Raw genomic sequence first — 16,560 nt, 5'->3', positions numbered from 1 at the left:
GGTGTAAGACACTGCTAGGTATCATGGTGTGTAGGTTAAAAAAATTACAAGGTTTAGCTGTTTTAAAAAAATAGAATCTTTAAGAGGAAAACACAATGAATAAAATAAAATAGCATGCAATGATTTCCCTAGGGAAAGGGCAAATTATAAGTATTCAAAAGGAGAAGTCAGGCATAATGGCAGGTGCCTGTAGTCCCAACTACTTGGGAGGTGGAGGCAGAGAGGGTCACTTGAGCCCAGGAGTGCCAGGCTGTAGTGTGCTATGATCTACTATGGTTGTGCCTGTGAATAGCCACTGCACTCCAACCCGGGCAACATGGCAACACTCATCTCTTAAAAAAAAAAAAAAAAAAAGAAAGAAAGAAATAGAAAAAGGAGAGATCACCTAACAGGGTATATGTGGTATTTAATTTGATATTGTAAGGAAAGGCAGAATTTCTACAACGGAGAACATAAGAAAAGATATGGCACCTACATAGGAAAAAACAAGATAGATTAAGAATAAGGAGAAAGGTATTGCCAGTAACCAACATCAGAATTTGAAAAAGAAGCTAGGGAAGCCTCTTCAAGAATGTATATAATTAAGGTATAATAGAAAATTGTGAGAGACATAATTGTTAATTTTTTTTTTAGTTGAGGCCAAATTTTAAATAATGAGACATTGTAGAAATATCTATGGGCATGCTTAAGGTAGGGTGAGAGAACAGCAGGCAGAGGGAGCAGAGGCTTCAACTGTGATAAAAATGTGACTGAAAGTTAGAAAAGAAGATAAGGTGAAGATGAGGAAATTAAAATGTCACTGTAAATAACGATAATTTTTCTAGGTAATTAGAAGCCTGAAGCTTTCTGAATAATGATACCATGTTGTGTTTTACAAAATACAATCTGATGACCATCTAAAGAAAGAACTGGAATCAAAAAGAGAATGACAAAACAAGTGAAATACTTAGGATGTTGGGAAAGGTAGAGACACGTATTTTGTAATTATGATAAATGAAAGAAAATGTTCAAATTTGTATAACCTTTCAAGATGTTCTGAAAAAAGTTTATGTTCATAAAAGACTTTGCAATAGATAAAATGTTCCTCTATAAAGACATGATCCAGGGTATTGATTAGGAATAAGGATTCTGAAGCTGGACTAGCTTGATTAAACAGCAATTTACCACTCTGTGATTATAAGTACTTAACCCACCATCACTATGCTTCAGTTTCCTTACATTGTTTTTATTCATGAATTTATATACATAAAAACTTATATAAGATATATAACCATATATATGTATATATGTATACATATCTCATATATACATGTTTAGAGAGAGAGAGATACTTTTTACAGTAAGAGTATTTTTTCTCTTTTAAACTGGGTAATAATAGTCTCATTCTATCAGACTAAATTAGTAACACCTCCCTTTAAGGTTAAATTACTTAATACATGCAAGTACTTAAAATAGGACTCGGTATCTATTAACAACTAAAAACGAACAAAATCTATGAGCTGTATTTATTGAATGCCTTCTATTAATATCTTCTACCTTTTATATAATTTAAACCATACTTGCCACTTACTCCTATAGTACCTGAGCCCTGTTACACAGAAACCAACTTAATGTAAAAACCCATATTTTGAAGATATAATTCAAGTTGTCTTTATATAAGCTACCTGGTTACTTAGAACTTAAAATTATAGTGTATAAAAATAAAAGTTAATGTTCAAGATGTTTTGAATTATAAACAGAACAAAACATCACCCACAATCCCACTGCATGGATACATTCATTGTTAGCCTATCATCTATTCTTTTTCCTATGTATATTTTGCATAATTCTAAACATCATTTTATACAAATTTTTGTTTTTTCATTCAAAATTATTAATACAAATTCAAAATTCCTTTATAGCATCATTGATATTTTATAGACTAAGTTCAATCAAGGTGATATGCCTTAACTTTGGACATTTGGGTTATTTTCAATAATTAAAATTACATACACTGTTAGTGGAAAAAAAGGATTACATAAAAGATTTTTTTTTTAATGAAATGCCTTCTTAGATAAATTAACAGGTGTGAAATTACTTGATTAAAGGATATTTAACTATTTGTGGCCTGTGAGATATATGTTCATTTGTTCATCACCATGAGGTTTCTTTACTTAGCAAATTCCTTATTGTATTATTGATAAGAAGCATTCATTGATTATTTGCTATGTCCCACATACTATTTTTAGGGTTTGTACATACATTACTTCATTCAATTCTGAAAAGAACCCTATGAGGGAGGTACTATTTTTATTAGCCCCATTTTATACTTAAGGAAATTAAGGTTTAGAGAGATTGTCCTACTTTATGCACCTAGTATTTGTGAAAGCAGCATTTTGAAACTGACTCTAGCATCTGAGCTATTAACCCACTGGTGTTTCCTACATTTCTGTGTGTGTGTATATATATACACACACACACACACACACACACACGATTATAAATACTATATAAAGACTCAATTGTTATGAATATTTCATGGTACAAATTGCATGCTACTTGTCTGCAAAAATAAAGTAGTTTTCAAAAAAGTTGATCAAGAAACAGAGTTTAAATATTGTTAATGCTATAAAATTGAATGTATTGTTTCATTTATTAAATTATACATATGTTCATAAATTATATATTATTAAAATAATAATAGACCTCTTAACAATAGAAACTATTAAAAAGCTGCTACCAGTAAAATTTCTTATAAAAATTATAAATGTATGATTACTTGAATTCCCCTTTACATGAAATCATGAGAAAGAAAAATTTTACTTATTTGCTTTCAAAAAATTTAAATTAAGCAATATAAGTAATGCAAGTAAATCACATTTCTATATTCTGATATATGTGCATGTAAATCTTATGTCTTTGAATTTTTTACTTCCAAATGAGAAGAATTTTTTGCAAGTAGGATTATCATCCAAATCAGAAAAAACATTTTTCAAAGCAAAAAGAAGCAGTGTTAATTTAAAAAACAATTATCCCAGGCATATTGGGCATATGGTCACCCTACATAGAATAAAGTTTTATTAGTTTTTTCATAACTAAAATCTACTGGATAAAGTCCAGAACAAATTTTAGGGACGTAGTGGTGTGGGGAAAAAAGACTTGAATTGGTAAACAGAATTTTTGAATTCTTACCCAATTTTGTTACTTATTAATATCTCTGAGCTTCAGTTTCTCCATACGTTGAAAGAGAGAGAAAAATAATAATACTTTCCACATCTTAGTGATGTGGTGAGGTTTAAATGAGAAACTGAATGTGACTGTTCAGTATAAACTGCAAACTCCCTATGCAAATCCAAGTTATAATATCCAGATCCACACTTTGACAAGCACTATTCTATTTTGTAAATGGAATAAAATTGTACAAAAGTTACAAAAATTAAAATATATTTCAGTAGATTTATTTTATTAGTCTTCCTAAAATATTTACATGTGTAAAATATAACAGGATCTCTCAATTTGTAAAATAACTGTAACTTTTAATCTAAGAAAATATATTGACTAGTTTGCAAAGTTGTTATGTAACTTGTAAACTTAAAAAATGACAATAAAAGTATACTAAATGAAATTATAAATTCTTAAATCAATATAAAGAGATGTCCTCATAAAAATACTATGTTTAAGAATTGGACAGAAGTTCTCCACATATTAGTAGACTTGAGAAGCATTTGATTTTCAAAATTGAGCTATTTTTTCAGTCATGAAGAGAAGCTCCTACATCAACTGTTCGAACCAACAATCAGTTTTTTATAGTAATTCATATTTCATATTGTCTTCTAGCAAACATCACAATAGGCCGCTACTTCAAAATGTGCCCAGATAAACTTGCCTTTAAGTGGCTAACCACTCTCATTTGGCTAGGGACTCACTAGCATCCTCTCCCAAACACATTAGTTTTCCTCAATATGGGACTGAAATTTGTTTTGAAACTCTTTACAGGATTATTGAAAGGAAACAGGAAGAATACTATAAAGGCAAGCCTGGAGTGATTCCAGAGGCAAGTACTCTTGCAGCAATGCATTGGAATTACGCCAAGGAGGGAAGTGTTTTTGCAAATGAACATAGTTCTATGGTTAAGTAGAAGGTATTTAATTCCTTTGTCAACATTACCAAGGCTAAAAATTAAGAAAGTTATGTCATAAGCAATTTACTTGACTTATAACAACGCACACATATTCTTTTGGTTAAACCATAAGGCGGCATCTTGCCTCCTTTAACCATGTTTTTTTTTATTTTTTAATGAACTGTTACTACAATATTAACAACTAATTTCAAGTATTCAGAGGCAGAATTAATGAAGATGATAGTGGAGTAATTTTATTTTATTTTTAAAAACCTTGGTATAGTTTACAGGTAACAATAATTTTGATAGTAATATGTTTCAATTCTTCCAATTAAATTTGACAAATGTAAGTAATTTTATAGTACCATGTTTAATGAGATGATTTTTTTCATTTGAAATAAATTGAGGTTTATTTTTCATGATAAATATATCTACTTACTGTGGTTTAAGACTGCTTTTCTTACTAAATTCTATAATTAGAAGCATAAAACTCGAGCAGCTCCTGTTCACATTTTCTTACGAATAAATGTGGAAAGCACATTTTCTTAACAAATAAATGAGTTAAATTGCAAAAAGTGAAACAACAGCCACAAAAACCTGTAATCTTCTTTAAAACCTTTAAAACACAGGGCCTTTAATGTTATTTCCTATCTTTTCTCGTATAAATTTAACTGTGTACCTTTATACGTATTTCTGCTTTGTTATTTTTCCCATTTTAATTGTGTAAAAGTTTTAAGTTCCTTTGTCATATCAATCAAGATCTGCATAATATTGAAACTGCTGCTTTCACAGCTAAAGTGCAATAATGTTCCTAAAATTTTTTGTAACAGTTACTGCTGAATCCACCATCACTTTCGAGTAACTGTTAACCTCTTGTCAATAGGAACACTGCCTTTCGTTGAACTGATCAGTTCATCACTGAGAATATTTCTATACTTACCCAGTGGAATAGCATTTTGCTTACAAGCAGGGATAAATCTTCATCAGTTTCTGATTTCCACATATACGGAAACTGCAAGATTTTCTACTCAATTAGAAATACTGCCAGTGAGGGAAAGGGAAAGGGGACAATGGGAGACAGGCTTGACTCCTTCAGGGACATAAAAGGAGACTGCTAAACTGGCCTATGGGACCTGAACCTGTATCATCTCCATTTGTTTTGCTCAGAGTTCACTTCACAATGTCACCTCTGGTGTAGATGATAATTGAGTGCAGAGCCATAGGCACTTTACATGCTTAGCAGTCAGCCACATGAAGTATTTAACTCTTTGAATAGGACAGAAAAAGATATTTGCTCAGTTACTCCATTTGAAAAGTATATCCAGCACAAATATAAAGTGAGCCACAAATGCAATTTTAATATTTCTAGCCACACTAAAAAAGAGTAAAAGAAACAGCTGAAATTAATTTTAATATTATCCTCTAGCCCTGTTTATCTAAAATATGATTATTTCAACATGTAATCAACTCTTAAAAATGGTTAAAGACATATGTTACTTTTTTTTTTTTTTTTTTTTTTTGCAGGACGGCTTTGAAATCCAGTGTGAAACTTATTCTTACAGCACATCTCAATTTAGAATAGTCACTTTTCAAAACCTTAAGAGCCACATGTGGCTGCTGGGTACAGAACCGTATAGCACAGGTCTAAATATTTTTAAAACATTATTTAATTTTAAAAATATTCTACTAGAATGAGAATTTTATGGGGAAGTAATCCAATTTACATACGTATATGAGGCACCTAAACACTATGAGCCATGAATCCTATTTCCTAGGATTCTCCTTGCTTTGTGATTGAAACTAGGGCAATATTGTTGCCCAGGCTCTAAAGTCAGAATGTCCCAAGTTTGAAGGTAAGCTTAGACAAATATTACTAATGTAACTAGATATCTTGATATCCTCTTTTTTTATTGTATAAAATAGAAATGATAATGATACCCACCTTTTTAAATAAGCTTGCATATATAAAGGAAATGGAGGAATGTCTGCACATACTAAGTTATCAATAAAAGTTAGTTATAATAGCTATTATTATCAGTGGTCCCCTTTAGCTCAACTAAGAATTGCAAGTATAAAGCCTGTGCTTCTGGCTTTGGCGTAAAATATATATATATATAGATATAAGTGTTATTTTTAATGTACTATGTTTTATATGTCATAAGTTAAAAAGAGACACTAGTAATGTAACTTTATAATTTATTTTCATGGAACCTAGAAACAATATCTATCAATCTTGAAGGCCCACATGACATATTTTAAAATATTTAGCCACATAATGCTAGGAAAGAGAAAAAAAAAATGGTTTTATAAAACAAAGAAAAAGGTTTACTAATTCATACGTGATTGTTTCAAAACATGCAATTGATGTACTATAATAACTAAAACTTTACTTTGGCCCACTTCCACAAAAATGTGGTCATTTTTGTATTTAGTCCAAAAATAAAAATCACACCTTTCGCAGAAGTAACCACAGAGATTTAGCAAGTGATATTTGAACAATTTTGTATCAAAGTTACAGTATTTACATAAGATAAATCTAAAAGTTTATAAATGTATTCGTTTATGTCCTGCCTGTCACTAGAGCTCTTATTCACAACCTTCTTAACCTCCTATTTACTGCTACTCAAGGGCCCAAACAATATGGGTTTAAAAACAGGAGGAATGGCATCTCATTAAATCCTGTTAAATGTCACCTCAGTCTTGCCAGGCTACAAATTCAACTACCCAGACTCCTCTCTAAACTCCATAGCCCAAAATGCAACTATTGACTTCCATATTAAGTATAGGACACATTACATTTTAGTAACAAATATCTTTATCACCCATATTGATTATATACACTTAGTGCAGATGCTACCGTAGGGCAATCACTGAGTTCAACGGTGACTTTGTTTAAGATCAGTAGAATAGCGCTTCTGGTACAGAGCAGATTCACTTATTCCAGTAACTATTAATGTTTATAAAAAGACACAGTAGAGTTTTAAAAGGACATATTACTTACGTTCACAAGTGTCCCCTTTTTGCTGGTAGCCCGCCTTGCAGATACATTTTCCAATGGGCACTAACCATTCTCCTTCTGCACTGCAGTGCATCCTGGGGGAGTTTTCCGCCTCTTCCTCTGCACTGCTGACACATGTCCCTCGAACCTCGACTAAAGAGGAAAATTCTGAACCAGTCACTGTATCTGGAAAGATAGCTAAGTTCTCAATAATGGACCAGCACTTCTTGTAGTATACTTTGACAGAAACCAAAGCTATGCAAGCCCCTACATCCTGAAAGGCAAGATAGAATCCCTTTTTGGACAAAGGTCCAATCTCTCTCACCTCAGTGTTAAGCTTCATCTTTCTTTCACCAAGGTCACCTTGGGTAAAACTTTCATCTGCAGCAATGGTGTCTATTTTTACATAGAGATTTTCTCTTATATTCCTGCCAGTGTCATAGTCTGTTTCATAATAGTACAAATTAAATGTTTCCTTGCAAGTTCCCAGTACTCCAGGAAGACTGTTACAATCCCTCAGGGTGAATTTCAATTCTACAAAAATCCTTTGTGCATTGCCTTTAGAAATCCAGTTAGTCCGCAGCCAGTTGTTTTGGTTGGGCTCCATGACTTGGCACACCTGGTATGTTCGTATCGGGGTATAGTTCTCATCCAAACCACTAATTTCTTCCCACTGCAAAAGTTGAAAAAAGTACATCAGGCATTCAGCAAAAAATAACGTTTTGCTTTTGAAAGTGCAAGTACTTCACAAACGTGGATCTTCGAAAAAGTTAGGTTGATTCCTATCCTGGCAAAACTATAATCCAGAGAATGCAGGATTCCAGGTTCTGCTTCATCCTGGTGGTGGAACATACTTATGCTGCTTGCTTTGTGTATACATACAATAAATATTTCATTTTGTTTAATATCTCTTTGGGAGTATATTAGGGTTTTTATTTTTACATCTTTGCTTATGTTTACGTTCTTCATTGAGATTATCTTTTTGGGAGTATATTAGTGTTTTTATTTTTACATCTTTGCTTATGTATACGTTCTTCATTGAGATTTTTACAGACTAAAGCTCACAATTATTTAAATTACCAGTGTAAGTATATACGTATGGATGCCTGGCAGGATTTTTGATAACTCAGTTGACATTTTAAGTGTCCATATCATACTTACGATTACAGAGTACTTAAAAACATGAAGAAGAAAATGCCAGCAGTACTCTGAAATGTAAAAGTATTCAACAACATGTTGATATTTATAATTTGGAATATTTTACAATCTTTGCAAAATGAGATGTAAGCAAGTAACATTTTACAGAGCTATTTATTTATTCCAGTGTTACATATAATATTGTACACAAAGCCACATAACTATAAATAAGTAGTTATAAGAGTATGATTCATTTTTATAAATAAATTGCTTTCAATAGACAATCAAATATACATGGCAAATCTGCATGCTGGATCATATTTAGTCACTTTCTCCAGGAAAAATATCAGATGTTTAAAAATGTACATTTATATGTTGATATAATGTACACTACAAACAAATCTATATTAAATATTTTCCCAAAAAAGGAAAAAAAAGTGCATTTGTCAGAATTTGCAACAATTTCAAACTATTAAACCATATATAATATTCTCTGCCGCTCATTAATCAATAAAAGCATTTCACCTAGGAGCGTTAAAAGCCTAAATGAATAGTAGTATATGTTTTTTTCTTACAATTATTAAAAAATTTCCCACTTTGTATTTATGATGTCTTAATAATGAAATTGTCATCTGTTAATATTAATTTCCCCAATTAAAAATGCCAAATACAAAACATTTGTGTTCAAGTCCAAAGTTGCATAACATACAATATTTAAACTATTGTTTCAAGAGAAGATGAGAAAATAAAAATCATATGGTAAATAGTTTTATTTAAAATACCTGATTTGAGTATTGATTTATTTAAATGTTCTGTACAACATTAATGTATACTTTTAAAACCAGTCCTTAGAAAATTAACAAGACTGACAAATTAGCTATATAATACAATTCAGAAATTTCTTTGGTGATGTTACATATTTAGTATGATTTTGTTATACCCAGCCTAATATCATGAAAGGTACTCAAATGTAGTAAAGAACCCATTTTAATGTTCAGGTTTTACTCAGTTCAGCTGGCATTTGTGACTAGTTAACAGTGTGCATATCTTCCCTTTGTTTCAGTTAGCTGCCTACAGTCTGAATGGCAATCAGCCAAATATAACCAAATGCATCCATTTGGATGGGTAGATTTCAGTCTCTTCATTAGACTGAAATTACAAAAAGAAGTAAAACTAGTAATGACATATACCAAAAAATCAAAAGCTCCAAAGATAAATGTGTTCCTTTTTAACAACTCCCCAGTTTGAAGAAACCAAAGCTATTTTAAAAGAATATATCCCAAGAATTCCTTTATCTAACTTCAAGAACAAATTTATTCTTTCATTCTGTATAAGAAAAATCAATTTTACTACCCGTGAAACCCAATTAATTTTTATTTTTACTTAAAATTTTATTTCAGAGGGGAATGCTTCAGGAAAACTATGATGTAGATTACAAAATTGAGACTACATAAATTCATTTAATATGACTATTGTTTTATTATCTCACTTTCTAAGACATTATGAACATTTCCACAAATGATGCCATTGGGAAAAATGTCTTCATTCAGACACTGCATTTTTATAGTATGTTTACAGAAATGTTTTCTCAAAACTTATGTCTCAGGAACATTTTCTTTACAGTTAGGTATTTAGTCACATGTGAACTAATCTATTGCACAAATATAGAAAATATCGTCGATCAATTGTTTTCTAATATTACATGTTGATGTCTACAGATATGTAGAGTTAACTGTTAACTCAAGATACTTTGAACTGATAAAATGCCCATTTGAGTCCAAGATAACATTGACAGTCACAATTTGTCATTTTGTATATTACATGGATGAAATACTACAATCATATATCAGTTTACTTCTCCTCAGAGATAAAACCATCCTCTATCTCTATTTGTTTTAATTGATGGATGGTAGAAAATGGGCTACATCTGTCATTGGCAAGAAAGGTGTTTCATTTTTTATCATGAATGGCTATCTATAACATATATTATTTTACTCACAGAAACCATTTCTCTCAAGAAAGGTATTATATTCATACCTCCAACTCATGGAATTTTTATATTTAATCTGCAAAATGGTTGTCATTTGTTGATAATTTATCATAACCAATACAGATAACCACAATATGCATGAAAGAAATCTCTTAAAAATTAAATTTAATGAAAACTGTATTTTAAACAGATTTGTTTTGTTTACATTTTACATTCTTAAACTTTCAGTTCCTGACATATTGATTTCATGATCTCAACAATCTCTTTCAAACTTTCATTCTTCTCTTTGCAAAATATGCTACAGTTTTTATATTATAACTTATACTCCACACACTTTTGACTTCAGATTTTTTTTTAAGGTGCCAAAGATAAACTTAAATAGCAATAGGGTATCTTCTCCTTTCTCAGAGCCCTCTTCCTCGATAAGGAATAAAGAATGTGCCCTCTCTCACAGTTAAAAATAAGACCTGAAGACACGGATACTGAGCTGTATTTACATATGAAAAATAATTGTTAGTATTTTTAAAGATTTACTAATATTTCGGTAGATTATTATTGGACAATTGTCACTCATATCTGTTGCAGATTTTTATTGTAATATGTGCAGGTTTTGCCATAATTTCTGCTAAATAACAGCGGATAGTACATAATATAAATTTGGAGAATCTATATAGTATGTTACAGCAAACTGTACACCAAAATGTTGAACATAGTGAGTTTTTAGTTATATTTCAAAGTACATTTTGAATGACGCCAGAACTGTTTCAAAAAGAGGAAAACAGATTGATTACTTACTGTTTTAAAGAATTATATACCACTGACATGGTGATTATACTAGAAATATAAAGCAACTAAAGAGGTTTAAGTGAGTTTGTGAAAGGAATGTTTGCTGTAATGTTAGCATTTATAGCCTGGACTCTGAGGTATTATTCCACACAAAAAGAACTCAAAAGACTATGGTTACGAGGTTTTGTTTTTTCCATTTCCCCAAGTTCTAAGTATACCTTCTCTAATCAGAGTACTCAATGTCTCATTATAAATATAACATAATATTGGACAAGATATTTGGAATTGAACAGTTTATACATGAAATATGTGAATAACTACCCTGGAGGGAAGGGAAACGTTTTGTTTCTTATTTTTAAAATTAAAGTGATATTTTATGATGAAAAAAACTTACCCCATTGGGTGGAGAGGAAATCCACTCCAACTCTGTTTGTTGTGCTTTAGAATCCAGCAGTAGTACTGAAAAAGAAAGTTGTATTTCCAGATGTTACATGAAACACTTAAGCACAAAGTACACATGTAAACATTTTTAAGGTGAATCTTTTTATATGACTATCATTTTATGACTTAAGATATGTAGTTATTTATGTAAATGAATGATATGAACACCCTCCTGATACATGTATATTCCACTTCCTTAAAGGAAAAAAGATACTAAGACACCAATATTATATTTGCTATTCTTTAATTACGATATTAAAATAAATCTTAAAATGCAATATTAGAATAAAAGTGAGGGTAGAAATTTTATATGTGGTATATTAATTCTACAGTAACTATATTTTAGAGTTTTGTAAACCATTGAGCTGTTAGAACTTTGTCAAATATAATGAACATATGAACATAATAAGGTATAATTCCTACATTACTCTTGATCCAGTCATTAATTCGTAACATTCTGCCAGCAGTATTTTCTATTGTCTTTTGATAATTGGAGTTTATCTTTTAAAAAAATATTTTCACATACAGTGTCTTTTCTTAAGCTAAAATGAATACAGAAATGTTAAAACTATGTTAAGCAACGTTATCAGAAAACTAAATTGCCTATTATTTGCAAGATTTTTATTCAGGTTAGTCAAACATCAGTTTTTTCGGCATTTTTTTTTTTTAATTTCTAAATTTTCAAAGTGATAGCTAATTCTTAAAATGGTATAAACTCTGACTTGACTTCTAAACAGTTGTATTTCACTTTTATGGTATCAAAAAGCATAATGCATTTAATATGTATATAAAGTGTTATAAATGCTCCTGATACTATCAATATGAGAATGCATGAGAATGTCATATATTAATAACATAATATTTCTATGTGATATATTTTATTTCTTTTTTGGACAATTACTCTCTTCTAAAGCACTCATTCTTTTGGTCAAACTGGTTTCAGAGTTACATGAGTTTTTACACTTTAAAAATATTTATCTGACTCTACACCATTTTCACAAATGCATCAATTTGTCCAGAAATAATACTCAATATATTTTAAGTATGTCAATAGGCTTAACATCACTCTCAAAAAAATGTTAAAATTTTGACTTAAAATACATGCTTATATGAACGTTTAATAATTATACAACCCAATCACTAGGGATAAAAATATGTATTTGAAAGACAAGAAAAATTTGTTATGATAAGAAAACAAAGGAACAATTGATTATGTGTTTAAAGGAACAGTTGATTCTGTGTTTAATTCCTTCACACTAGTCAAAGTTACTAACTGTAAATGAAAATAGATATAGAGACACTAGGATTTTTTGTTTGTTTCTTTGTTTAGTGTTTTACACTTAAGACTCTCAGGGAGACTTTGACAGGAAAAAAAGAAAAAACTTGATCAGCAACATTTGACTCCCTTTCAAATGAGAAACACACACACAACACTTTTATATATTTCAACTTGTAACATCGATAAATCGTTGGACTAGCGAATTTATATAAAAAGTAATTTTTAAAGTTTATTTTTATCCTCAACAATACAGATGAAGCACAAGGAAACAATGTGGGTGGCCAAGTACTCTACTCTTTTTGAGATGCTTTCTTTATTTTTATTTTTCTTGTGTGCTGAATATAGACAACAGGATTTTAAATCCAGGTGACCTTCTTGGGTCATTTCCGAGTGTGAAATAAACATTGCGAGATTACCGTTTATTGCCATTCTGCAACCCCTCAGCTCAGCCTGGGGGTGGAAGCTAAGGACCTAAGCAGAGAGCAGTGACGGCCTTCTCTCTTAACAAGTTAAGAGAGAAACAAACTAACAAATTAAAACAAAACAGAAACCGGCCCGAGAACGTTTAATCAGAAGCCCCTCTCAAGTGATCAGTGCGTCTCTCTTCTGCTCGGTCCGCTCTCTGGTTAAACCCTCAAGAGAGCGCGTTTCCCTTCCCGCTCTGAGCAGAGTGCCAACCTCCCTTTGCGCCCGTGAAGGTGTAGTCAGTCCCTCGGCTCACCCGGACGCTGGGGACCAGGCCTGGGACTCCGGGGCTCCGCGCCCCGCGGTGAGGTCCGAGAGGTGATGGGAGAGGGGCTAGATTGGGGGCGCGCCCTAGCTGACCCAGCCAAGGACCGCGTGGGCAAAGGCTGGCGTCCCGGGGCTGGGGCGGGGCCGTCGGAGGGGCGGAGCGGGGACTGCCAGACTGGCGCGCCAGCCGCGCCAAGCATCCATTACGCCTCTGCCAGACCTGGGCACTCCAGGGATCCGGTGGCGCCCTCGCTCGAGAAGGAGTCGGGAAGAGGAGAGTGGCTTTCGGGAAGCATCTCCTCTGAGGAAGAGGCGGCGGCGGCGGCTTTTACGGAGAGAAAAAGTAGCAGCTGCACTTTGCCTCCAAGCGTCAGTCTGACACGCGCTCCCTGTAGCGATGATAACTGACCTACCCGAGAGAACGTGCACAAGGAAAGGGAGGGAAGGGGGTTTCTTATCTTCCTCTAGTCACCCCCAAATGCCCCAGGAGGCCCGGCACCTGCTCCAAGCGGTTCCCAGCGCTAGCCCTTGGGTACTGCGGGCCGCCTCGGGGCTTGTGGGCTCCTAGAACGCCAGCTCTCTGTCGCCGCTGCGCCCTAGAAGCGTCGCCGCCTAGAAGCCGGGCGCACTCGCCACCCGCCAGCCACCGATCACCACCCTCCCTCCCACCGCCCCCGCGCCTTTTATATATCTCACTTCTGCATCTAAAGAATTCAGGCTCCTAGAATCAGAATCCTCTTCACGTAGCTTGCACCCAGAAGAGCAAAGCGAACTAGACATTCTGGCTGCAGGAACCTCTCCCCCTAGTGATGCAGTTATTTATAGCCCAAACTCCAGCCCGAGTCTGCGTGTGTTCGCGCGCGGGGCTTCGCCGCGGCGGTGAAAACTTTTCCTCTGGTCCGCTATTCCAGAGGAATCACAGGATGCCAGGGCTGAAGGTTTCTGATCGCTAACGTCAAGGGAGTAGAAATGTGGTTTTGGAGGGGATGTGTGTGCCTTTCTAGCAGATGTCCGTCCATCTGCAAACATGTAACCGCCAGCTTGGAGGCACGGGGTTCTCTGAATGGGTTCAGCATCTATACAGGTTGCAGATGTGGAAAGTGGGGTCAGAAGGTCAGGATGAATGAAGGACTAGAATGTGGCGCCGGGCTGCAGGGAGGTTTGAGTGAACTAAGAGGGGTGCACGATGAGAATAAAGAAAAGCCGCACTAAGTTTTCAGAAATAGATGAATCAAGGACCTACATGTAAGCCCCCAACCCCCCGCCCGATAACCACCATGACCTAAATTTGAAAACAGATTCCTCTCCCTCTACATATCAGGAATAAGTTATTATTTCTCTTCTGCTTTTAAGAGATCGAAAAATGAAACTTACATACACAGCCTGAAAGACCAGGGGCGAGGGGATGAGGGGGAGTTGAGGGTGGGATTGTGACACTGCTCAAAAACAAGAGATTTCCATTGCTAGGGTTTATTTTTCCCCAGCTCCAACTACAGGCACCGAAAGGTATTTTACCTTCTGTCAAAGGTTCAAAGAAGGAAAACATAACAGATACAGGCTTATCTATAATAGCTTGCCAAATAAAACCTGCCTTCTCCTACCAGAACCAACCCTCAGGGTTCAGGTTTTGGCAAGGTTTGGCCATTCGGATTTCTCAATTGCTGGAGTACGGGGCAAATAATTGGGGACTTAGAGTCGCCCAAGCGGCATCTCTTTACAAATTGCACAGCTCCAGCCCGCCCCCTGCCTCCACCGCCCGACCAAGCCCGCTGGGCTGCAGCTGCCCCCACGACCGCTGGGCCTGACGCGCAGCGCGCGCTGAATGGAGACATCCCAGGCCCGCGGATCGCGCGCCGCACGCCGCGCTTCACCTCCGCGGCGTTATTGTTCCGCGCTGGCGGCCGAGCGCCAACCGCAGGACCGCGCCGCCGCCTCCGACGCAGTGAGCACTTCATTAGTAACCCGAGCTTTCCGAGCTCACCGAAGTCTCGGTCCCTCTGGGAAGGCTCCGCGCTCCCGCCACTCGCCGGCGGGCTGGCGGAGACGGTACGGTAGGGGCTGCACTTCCCAGTCTCCAATCTAACTCTGGCCGCAGCTCCCACAGAAGGCGAATAAGGAGAGAAGGAAGACAGAGCTAGAGAGAGATGTGACCGGACTGAGGTACTAAGAAATAAGCTCGCCGGCCGTTCCTCCAACCCCACCCCACCCCCGTTGCTACTCACGCCCTCCAGACTGCCCGCGCCAGAATTCCCGCACCCGTCGGATGGACGGCCCCAGGCACAGGGCTGCAGGCGGCTCGGAGCAGCCCTGGCTCTCGCTCGCTGGTCCACCAGGAGCGGCCCGAGCGGTGAGGGGGCGGGGAGCCGGCGGGGGAGGGTCGCCCGGCGCCGGAGGCGCGGCCGGCGGCGCCGCGGACGAGCTGGCTTGTGCAGGTAGACAGCTAAATAAATAAGTCAGAACAAACTTTGCTTTCCCATCACCTTACCTTCCTTCGCAGCCTGCGCCTCCCCCGTGTGTGCAAAGCGGAGCAGCCAGATGTAGCATAAAATAATCCATGAAGGGTACCGAGTTTGAAAAACCATGGTGCATGAGCAGGTTTTATTTTAGGTTTCTGTTATCTTGAGTCGTGGATTTTTAAATGCTGTTTGTTCCGAAGTAGCTTTTGTTTTATTGTGCTCCTTGCATCGATTCCCCTTCTCGGTCCCCGATCGGCTGCTCCACGTTTAGCTTTTTTTATTTCCACCCCCCCCCCACTCCTGTTCGCTCGCACCGTGTTTGCTGCCTGCAAGTCTCCGACTGCAGACCGGCCGCTTGCTCCACACTCCAATAATATCAATTAGGGGGGAGGGGGCGGGGCTCCGAGCCGAGAGCCTCCGCCACTCGGGCTGAGTGGCAGGCACAGTCGGCCTGCCAGGAGGCGATTCCCAGGGCCAAGGGGCGGGTCCCGGTGAAATGACCGCCCCGGCCTCGGGGGCGGGGTCCGAGGCAGGAGCCAATCCGTGCCGAGCAGAGTCAGGTTGCTGGTCCAGGATTCCCCTCCAGGTTCTGAGCTCGCGCTAGATGTTCTGAGGAGAACGAGGATGGCCGCAGAGTTGTGT

The 16,560-nt window shown here is 36.3% G+C and overlaps 1 protein-coding gene across 13 annotated transcripts in view; it reads right to left on the bottom strand.

Annotated features, from left to right (window-relative positions):
- Window positions 1–16,292, bottom strand: part of EPHA7 (EPH receptor A7) — a 181,117-nt gene extending 164,825 nt beyond the window's left edge. For 5 of the 13 annotated variants that reach the window (XM_008006644.3, XM_008006645.3, XM_008006646.3 and 2 more), the window contains exons 1-3: window positions 15,948–16,292; window positions 11,405–11,469; window positions 7,101–7,770 (exon numbers count right to left, since the gene is read on the bottom strand). In XM_008006644.3, coding sequence (XP_008004835.2) covers window positions 7,101–7,770; window positions 11,405–11,469; window positions 15,948–16,044 — 832 coding nt within the window. In that variant the 5' untranslated portion in view covers window positions 16,045–16,292. Of the gene's footprint in view, window positions 1–7,092; window positions 7,771–11,404; window positions 11,470–13,451; window positions 13,766–15,947 lie in introns of those variants that run through there. The other 8 variants (XM_073022579.1, XM_073022582.1, XM_073022576.1 and 5 more) reach the window with 6 other exon arrangements.
- Between the last annotated feature and the right edge of the window lie 268 nt (window positions 16,293–16,560).

Source organism: Chlorocebus sabaeus, chromosome 13, assembly GCF_047675955.1.
Source record: "Chlorocebus sabaeus isolate Y175 chromosome 13, mChlSab1.0.hap1, whole genome shotgun sequence".
Lineage (NCBI taxonomy): Eukaryota > Metazoa > Chordata > Mammalia > Primates > Cercopithecidae > Chlorocebus > Chlorocebus sabaeus.
Note: the sequence above shows the minus strand (reverse complement) of the source record. Positions and strands in the feature narration are given on the sequence as shown.